The 9,855-nt window shown below is 36.8% G+C and overlaps 1 protein-coding gene across 1 annotated transcript; it reads left to right on the top strand.

Moving 5' to 3' along the window:
* Nucleotides 1–1,762: 1,762 nt before the first annotated feature.
* Nucleotides 1,763–7,195, top strand: LOC121523677 (galactose-specific lectin nattectin-like). Its single transcript, XM_041808610.1, has 5 exons — nucleotides 1,763–1,886; nucleotides 6,429–6,523; nucleotides 6,605–6,739; nucleotides 6,812–6,923; nucleotides 7,113–7,195. Exons 1-5 carry the CDS (start codon nucleotides 1,763–1,765, stop codon nucleotides 7,193–7,195), a joined length of 549 nt encoding a protein of 182 aa, XP_041664544.1.
* Nucleotides 7,196–9,855: the final 2,660 nt, after the last annotated feature.

Genomic DNA, 9,855 nt, shown 5'->3' with positions numbered 1-9,855 from the left:
GAGCACTCCTCTCCCATGGTCATCCTTGTAGTGATGGAGAAGGTTTTAGCCTCTGTGGCACACAAAAACGTGTTAGGGGTTTCCTCTTCAAGCTGTAATTTTCAGTATCTCAGGGTGCATCTTTAATGCATTTTATGTCTAACCTGCATCACCTTCCTCTGCACTTTTCTTTTATCTCTTGTGTAATCTTATAGAAGAGGATCAAGACTAATGATTGTTTCTTTTGATCCAAATTTTTCTCCCAATTCTGAGAAAAAAAAAAGTGTTCTGAGCTTAAGATCAGAACTCTGACTTTAATTCTTTAATCTCAGAATTCTGACTTTAATCTCAGGGATACCTAAGTGCTGTGAATGTGTCTAAAGTGACTGTGTCTGGGAGGTCCAGTCACTGGTTAATCAGTATTCTTGGCTACCATTACACCATGAAGACGACAGAACACTCAAAGCATCTCAGAGATGGTTACTGAAAAATATAGCAAAGGGATGGATACAAAAACCATTTAAGGTACTGAACATCCCCCAGAGTTCAGTTAAATACATCATTAAGAAATGGGGGGATTATGTGACGTATAAATCTGCCTAGATCAGGCCGTCCTTGAAAACTGAGTGACCATGCAAGAAGCAGACACCTGTAACTACTCTGAAGGAGTTACAAGCTTCAGCGGCTTCAGTGGGAGAGACTCTGCATACAACTGTTGCCAGTCAAAGCTTTATGAGAGAGTAGCAAAAAGAAAGTCACTGTTGAAGAAAACTCATACTAATTAAATCTTGACTAGAGTTCGCCAAAAGACTTTTTCGAGACTCCATGGTTAAATGCAAGAAAGACCCAAGAAAGTTCTTGGGTCTGATGGTGCCAAAATTGTGCTATTTGACCATCTGACAAGATGCTATGTTTGGCAGACACCAAACTCTGCACAACACCACAAACACATCATCCTCTCTGTAAAGCATGGTGGTGGCAGCAACATGCTGTGGGGATGCTTCTCAGCAGCTGGCCCCTGGAAGACTTGCAAAGGTAGAGGGTAAAATGAATGTGGTAAAATATAGGAAAATTCTGGAGGACAATCTTATTCAGTCTGCAAGAGAACTACAGCTTGGGAGAAGATTTATTTTCCAGTAAGACAATGATCTGAAGCATACAGTGAAATTGTTTTAAGTAGGCCTGTTAATATTAACGCATTAACACTGGTGACTAATCTGAAAACCTCAACACGTAAAATAAATAAATAAATAAAATAACGCAATTAAATCATATGACTAAGCTTGACCACAACATTCTCCCATAGTCATCCTGCACGATGTTTACATCCCTGGGGTGAAAAAGTTAAAGGTGGGTCAACGCAGCCAGCAGTGATTGGTGGGGAGACAGACGCAGGTCTGCTTCAAGAAAAATTTCGATTTAAAAAAGCTGCCTAATGGAAGTCTGGATAAAACAAAATTTGTGTGTACATACTGCTATGATGAGCTGAAGCACGAGTCTGAAGTACCACCTCCGGACAAAACGCATCTAATGTTACTAATGTTAGCAAAGACACTAACAACAACACGGGATCAAGCCATGAGAGCTAATGTTACTAATGTTAGCAAAGATGCTAACAACAACAACACGGGATCAAGCCATAATAGCTAATGTTGCTAATGTTAGCAAAGACACTAACAACAACACGGGATCAAGCCATAATGTCAAGCTACACTGGCACAGTCCAGCAGACCTGGATTTGTCCCCATAATGACAACACCTAAGCTAACTAACGTGATCGATAATGGGTCGCCAGAGACTGCAGACCATCGATATTATTGAAGACAAGGGGCTTCAAGACATCATCAGGTTTGCCTCGGATGACCCGTACCACAGACCACCTACGAATACTACTGTCACAAGAATCCGTGAACCGTATGACAGCTAAAAAGGCAACTAAAGTGGAGCAGCTGGCACAAGCTACATTTATTTCATTGACAAGAGACCACTGGACATCAGTCAGCAACCTCAGCTACCTCGGTGTAACAACACACCTGATCATTCACTTTACAGCAGAAGTTATTTTGTACCTGATGTGTTTGTCTTCTGGGCTTGTTTGCAGTTTATAAATATTATTGCTCAGTGAATTAAGACACTCTGATTTACAAACCACAAGTAAGTTTAAAAACTGTAGTCTGTTTAATATTTTTTCATTTAAACACCATACTTGTACCAATTTATCTCAAACAAAAATGCAAGTAAATGGTAGTATTTTAAATGTTAATTTACATAAAATAATAATAATAACCACACATTTTTTTTTAGTAAAAAGTGCTTTCAAAGTGCTGTACATAAAGTTAAAATAATGAAAATAAACACTTGATAATAAGAAAGTTTAAAAATCTAAAAATTACTTAAACTAAGAAATGCTGTGATTAAATCACAGCATAGGGATGTGATTAACTTGATACATTTTTTCAATCGATTAACAGCACTAGTTTTAAGACAACAGGGCAAATATGAGTGTCTAAGTCAAAGCCCAGACATCAATCAAATAGAGAATTTGTGGCTGGACTCTAAGAGGGCTGCCTGATCTCTGTGCAACCTGACAGAGCTTGAAAAGGTTTGCAAAGAAGAGTAAAGAAGAATGGAGTGAAATTGCAGTTTCCAGATGTGCAAGCCTAACTGAGACCTATCCACACAGACTCAATGCTGTCATTGCAGCCAAAGGTGCATCAACTCAATACCGACTTGAAGAGGCTAAGTGTTTATACAGTCACTTATTTTACATTACATTTCTATCTAAGTGAAATTACTTTGCAGAAACACTGTATGTTTTCACTATGACATTAAAGGGGTTTTTACCTTTGCCAAGGAGATTATGTGATCGGCAGGGTTTGTTAGTTTGTTTGTTAGTTTGTTTGTTAGTTTTTTTAAAGGATTCTTTACTATTAGGAGATAGGGCTAATGATGGAGGTCTGTGCTCTCCGAGTGCTTTTGTAGTTTTATGATTTTTTATATGTTTTTGTCAAAAAAAAAATCCAAATTACTGTATAATGACCATGATTGATTTATAAAATCTAAAAAAGGGAAAAACATCCAAGAGGGTGAATACTTTTTGTAGGAACTGTAGCTCAACTGTCCTGGCTAATACAATAATTTGTCAACCCTGCACAGCATTTTGTTAGCTGTTGTTTCATTGATTTTGAGAAAGCTGCTGAATGAAGTAGTGACTTTATATCAACATGTAACTTTTTTTTTCTACAGTCCCTCTCTTTCCCCTGGGGACCCTAAGGGGATCACCATACTTTATACCACCACACTTTTTTGTATGGTGTTTGTGTTATGCCATACTGAAGTACATCATTGTGCTAAATATCCTGGGAAAAACCAGACATTTACTCAAGGCTGCTAGGTCAGAGTTAATTCAATATTGTCCTAAGATTACCTTATATGTAAACAAGTCAACCTCCCCCATCAGTAGAAGATATAAAAGAAGGGTTTACCTCTGAGACGATGGAAATCTGCTCCGTCTGAACTCGTCTGATCATCTCATCAAGGTAACATTTGGATTCTCCTTTAAATCAAATTATTTTTCTTGTATTTTATAATTTTTGATTTTGATTCTCTTCACATAATAACAACGGATTTATCTACAGAAAAATTCAAAAATTTGGGGGAAAAAACACAAAATCTCAACCACTATGGTTTGTATTCAAACATTTCATTTCAGAAAACCATCCCCACAGTGAAGAGAAAAATGAGGACAGCATCTTCAGAAACTTCTCTTTATTATTTGTTCAAATAATCCTGAAAAGACAGATAAACATGGCTGTTTTGAGGAAGAAATACAATTGAGTAATGTTATAATTTGCATATTTTTGATTTTCAAACAGATGGGGTTGACTCTTCAGCTTGTTGTCTTCCTCTGCCTGAGCAGTGGACTGTTTCTGGAAGCAAACGTAAGTTTAATGTGCCGCTCATGCTGTGTGCTGAAGCTGCTGACTAATGTAAATACAACGGCTGGTGTATTTAAGGTGTTTATTTAAGATCAGGGTTTACCTATGATAAAAAGTCATTTTGATTTATATCCTAATCCAGTACTGTGTCACTACTTTTACTTTTCATTGTGGTTATTGATTTTATTCTGCAATTTCAGTATCATTTGTGGTGTTAAAGAGTGACAATCTTCACATCATTACTCCCTTTTTGATTTAAAACACATTAAATAATTGTTGAAAGAGAAAAACATGATCAGTGAGTTTTTTTTTTTTTTTTTTTTTTTTTTTGGGCGATTTCTGCACAAATAAAGATAATATATTCTTGTGTATAAAAACCAGGAAATCTCTTCTGCATATTATTGAAATTTAATTTGAACTTGAAATGGATCTTTGACTTAAAGAGTCATTGCACCTCCTGAGTTTAAAGACTGCAGAAGTATCTCAAATCATATAATATTTCTAATAATTTTCATCCCTAATCTGCACCACGATATCAAACATTTACCTTTTTTGAACTTAATGTCATATATTAAGCTTTACTTTAACATCTGAAAGATATTTTTGTGCATAGTTAAGCTTACCTTCCTGTGGGAAACAGATTGCCTGGCCCTTGATCACGCCCCATGTACATGGGTTCAAGTTTGACCTATGGTTTACCTGCATGTCAAGTCCTGTTTCAGACCCTATTCACTGTCTTTCTTAATAAATAATGGCATAAAAGCCTGAAATACATCTTAAGAAAACAAACAAAGTTCCACTTCCTTTCAAAATATCTTTAGCCAGCATAAATTCCAAAGTAAAAGCGTAGCAAAGAACAGAAATCTCTTTGCTTTATTGTCCACCTGGACCATATTACACTGGCTACACACTAGTCCATTTGACAGCTCTTTTTTTTTAACAAACCTTTTACATATATAGAATCAGCAAACACGTATGTATATTTTTTCCATATAATCTGAATACTCAATATCATTCCTGAAGGGTCCAAAATTCCTGAAAAGTCTTTTTAATTGTTATTACAGTGCTCTTAAAAATAATTCATCCTCTTTGATGTTTTACCATTTTATTAATTTTATAAATTATTTATGGTCAATATTATTTGGCTTTTTTGACAACAAAAAAAACAACATAAAACCCCATTAATGTCAAAGTAAATGACTGTATGAATAACTTGCCCCTTCAAGCCAGTATTTAGAAGATGCACCTTTGGCTGCCATCACAGCACTGAGTCTGTGTCGATAGGTCTCAGTCAGGATTGCACATCAGGACACTGCAATTTCACTCCATTCTTCTTTGTGAAACTTCTCAAGCTCTGTCAGGTTGCACAGGGATTAGGCTTGAACAGCCCATTTCAAATCAAGTCGCAATTTTTCTACTGGATTGAGGTCTAGGCTGTAATTCCTATATTTTGCCACATTCATGTTAACCTCTACCTTTACACGCCTTCAGAGGCCAGCTGCTGAGAAGCATCATTGAATTAGGTCAATCCCTTTAAGGGGGTTAATATTTATGCAGTTACCTACTGCATATTTTTTTCACTTGACATTACTTTGTAGAAATTGGTTTTCACTTTGTCACTGAAGAGGGTTTTTTCTTTTTTTTTTTTTTTTTTTTTTTTTTTTTGTCAAAAAAGCCAAATTATAGGGTAAAACATCCAAGCCAGTGATTAGGTTTTTTTTAGGTAAACTGTATTTAAGATAATGACTTGAACATTATTTTCATCTTATGAGCATTCCTAAAATGTGTAATGATGTCTTCTTTTTATTCACAGGCAAAGTGTAGAAAAAAAGGTTGGTATTTCATTCTTTATTCTTATTCCATTATGGAGGCAAATGGTTGAAGTTGCAGCCAGTCTTAAGATGAATGCACCATATTCCCATGGTGGCCATGTTCCTCTGATGTCACTTTTTAATTCATGCACAGAGCCAGGCAGCTGATCTTGGATCAGCAGTAATTTTCAATATCTTAGAGGACTGTATTTGTTGTGAGTGGGCGTGGCTTCAGCTGGTTCAACCGACACACCCACAACATCCTTGAGCAGATATTACTGCCTCATTTTTCATAATTCTGAAGATTGATTTTATAAGCTTAGGGATGTTTTTCAGGACTGCAATTTGGCCCAGTGGTTCATAACACAGAGGCCTGCCATAGAACTTGATTGTATGGCAATCAGATTTTTTTTAAATCACTTTATAGAGACTTTAAAGAGTAGAGCCAGACAGACCTAGGTCAAACAGCACCTTCTTGTTCTATCTCTTTCTCTCTCTCTTTATCTCTCTCTCATATTTATATTAGATAGATAGATAGATAGATAGATAGATAGATAGATAGATAGATAGATAGATAGATAGATAGATAGATAGATAATGCCAGGGGACTCTTAGTTCTGTGTGTAGATCATGTAGCATCATCTGTTTATAACCAAAGGGTTACTGATAAAATCTGTCTAATGTGATGTTTGTGTTGTAGGGAAGTGCTGTGAGCGCTGCCCTGATGGCTGGGCTCGGTATGGAGAACGCTGTCTCAAGTTCCACAATACACCAAAGACCTGGTGTAAAGCTGAGGTATTCACACTCTGATATTTTCATGACAGCTTTAGACTTACAGTTTAACTTCATCCCTATTACCATGTGTGCCCTTGTTAGACCCAATGTGTGCATGAAAGAGGGAACCTCATGTCACTTCACAGTGCTGCTGATGTCAAAATTGTCAGAGACATAGTAGCAGCTGCAACTGGTATGAGGACTAAAGTTTGGCTCGGAGGCTACGACAAAGTTGAGGTGAGTGGATAAAGAAGCGTTGGATTGCTTTGTGTGTGGTACTCAATAGCTAAACTTGCTTTGCTCTTTTAGGAGGGTTGTTGGCATAACAGCGATGGCTCTCCTTTTGACTATGAGCCCTGGGGCAAAGGAGAGCCAAATAACTTAGGAGGAAGTGAAGGCTGCATGCAACTGCACAACGAAGGTACAAATCAGCTTGTTCTGTCTGTGATGTTTGAGAAATCACTCGATGAATGTGGCAAACTTTTTTTAAATTATCAGTAATGTGTGCACCTACATGAATTCTTTCTTGCAGTGGATATCATTTTGATTCACTTATAAAACAGCAGTGTTTCTTTAAAAAAAAAATGTTTGCTGTGCTTATCGTTAACAGTGGGTCAACCAGTCAACGACGCCCCCTGCAATGTCCATAGCGCCTTTATCTGTGCCATGGACATCGAGGAGATGGACGCTTAATGGAATAGTGATGCTGACTGTCACTTCACCATCATCCACATACATTTCTGATTTATTGGAAAATAATTCAATAAACAACTCTGAGCATTCAACCAGATGTCTTTTTCAGTTATCCAAAAAAAAAAGATCATATTGTCTACATTATGGTTCAACACAATTGGTGTGTCACTAGACTTATGCAGTGGTGCCTGGAGGAGTATCTTACTACCATAATTGGAGAGCTGCCTGCCCGTCTGTCTGTGTCTCAATTTTCAAAGCCCTCTGTTGCTCCATCGTCATTCATACCTGTCAGAGGACTTCATGGGTATACTGGGTCGAAACTGGAAGCATGACATCATTAATATGTATAGTTTTTGTATAAAGTACCAAATTTGCTGTTTCTGGCTTCAGTTTGCTCCCCCTCACATCCCCATCCACCAATGCAGCTAACGTGCTGACGTATATTGCGACCATATTTTGTTACTTCCTGTTTGTGTGGTTGCTCTGTTGTTGTTCTCTGTTCTCTTTGCATCAATCTAGCTAAAGTTAAATTTAAAATTTAATAAAAGGAAATCTGCCACAAAAAAATTTGGGTATTTTTGCCCATTTTGAGGGGCTTCCTTGCGAACTTGAGGGTTCATCTAATTCCCCGTAAATCTAGGTCACTTATTGTAGAGACTGTCATAGTAGAAAGTAGGTTGGCTGGTGTACTAAACTCAAAGGGCCTGGCCCTCAAATTTGCATTCTTTTTGTAAAGGAACAGGAAGTTGTTTGTGTCTCGGCTGTGCATGGTCCAATCTGATTGCATTTTTTCAAGTGTGTAGAGGGTCCAGACCTGAACACATTTGTGTGGTAATATTTTGGACAATACATAGCACCTCCTAGTGGTGACAGGAAATGCCATTGTTTACAAAACAAGCTGCTGTTTCAAGTCAATGCGAGATATTAATTTGATACAAGATACAAATTTATATCAATGAAGCTTAATAATGTTAAATCAACACTGAACAAAAAAATCTGTTTCCTTCAGAGGGTGTGACCTCAGTGGAGCAAAAAACAAAAACATGGCCCTTTAGTCTTTTTTTTTTTTTTTTTTTTTTTTGTCATTTCGATCTTTATCTTCAGTAATCAACATAAACACAAGACAAGACCATTATTATCCAAACATAACATTTAAAAAAGTGAGGGTTAGAGTTAGGGTTAGGGTTAGGGTTAGGGAAAATGAATAAACTAATAAAGGTAAAAAAAAAAAAAAAAAAAAAAAAACAAGACAAAGCCCCTTTTGAAAATAACTGAACTTTGCAGTAAGACATAAAAAATGACAAAAGCTTCTCAATAGTTTTTAGAGCATTATGAAACAACAAACAGTCTATCTTTGGTTAAGGCAATGCTCATGTATATTTTACCTAAAGAGTAAAACAAATCCTGCTTATGTTCCCAGCATTATCCCTTTACAATATTTGTAACACTTTAACATTGCCCAACAGTCGGGGGAAAGGTCCCCAAATTTCTTCATAACATTCATCTTTCCTTTTCAAAATATAAGTTAGTTTCTCCACAGAGTAACAGCCACTCATTTCCCTCAGCTGTGGTCTCTGAGTGTTCTTCCATCAAAGAGCTATCAAACGTTTTGCTTGACGCGACCACATATTTATAAGGATTTTTTTTTTTTAATTTCTTGGTATGACTAGGTTGGCTGGATACAACCCCAAAATAAACAGCTGAGGATGAAGAGGTAGCTTAATATGTATCATTTCTTCAATTATTTGTGAAATTTCACACCAGAAATCTGCAATTTCCTTACACTCCCATAGACAGTGGAAAAGTGTGCCTTTATATCATCCACATTTAAACAACTGCCTGGAATGTTGTTATTAAATTTATGTTACCTTGCTGGTGTGATGTATGATCGCATTAGCCAGTTGTGTTGTAACAGCCTCAGTCTTGTATTTGCAGTTTGATTTTGTGCCTCAATGCAAACTGCACTCCAGTCATACAAGGAAATATCCTCCTGAATGCCTATTTTCCAAGACTCCAGTTGATCAATACTGGATTCAGATGACTTAGAAAATGCTGAAATACCGCCTTTTTTCTCAGAAAAAAGTTGTTCCAATTCATTTAGAGGAGGAAGAGTCAGTAGCTGATACAAGAAGCAGCAGTAAAGCTTCTTACCTGTAAGTATTTGTAAAAGAGGCGGTTTGAAAGGTCATATTTTAGACGTAGCTGTTCAAATGACATTAAATTCTCACCAAGAAGTAGATCACCAATTTTATTTAGACCTTTATTTGACCAGAGATGAAAACCCTGGTCCTTTTTATCTGGTTCAAAATTGCCATTACCCCAGATTGGATTAAAGCAAGATATTGAGGAGCTGTCCCCTAATAGTTTTTTAATGCTATACCAAACATCAATCATATTTAACACAAATGGGTTGGATGTTTGTTCTTTCAGCTTTTTAATATTTGCAGAGTATAAATATGTGATGTTGTCCCCTATCACCCCTCTTATTCACCTTAGCCATTCAGCCTTTTGCAATGGCAGTTAGAACACATCAAAACATATCAGGTATCAGGTTGGGACAACTAGATCAACGTATAGCTTTATTTGCAGATGATATTATTTTGTTTCTCACAAACCTCTCAAACTCCATCCCAGCCTTATGAGAGGAAATTCAGACCTTT

Source organism: Cheilinus undulatus, linkage group 16, assembly GCF_018320785.1.
Source record: "Cheilinus undulatus linkage group 16, ASM1832078v1, whole genome shotgun sequence".
Classification (NCBI taxonomy): domain Eukaryota; kingdom Metazoa; phylum Chordata; class Actinopteri; order Labriformes; family Labridae; genus Cheilinus; species Cheilinus undulatus.
The sequence above is the reverse complement of the archived record's forward strand: the minus strand, read 5'-3'. Positions and strand labels throughout refer to the sequence as shown.

Coding starts and splice junctions, on each gene's coding strand:
- LOC121523677 (XM_041808610.1), top strand. CDS start 1,763: ATGGGTCGCCAGAGACTGCAGACCATCGATATTATTGAAGACAAGGGG. Junction 6,524..6,604: donor AGACCTGGTGTAAAGCTGAG/GTATTCACACTC, acceptor TGCCCTTGTTAG/ACCCAATGTGTGCATGAAAG. Junction 6,924..7,112: donor CATGCAACTGCACAACGAAG/GTACAAATCAGC, acceptor TATCGTTAACAG/TGGGTCAACCAGTCAACGAC.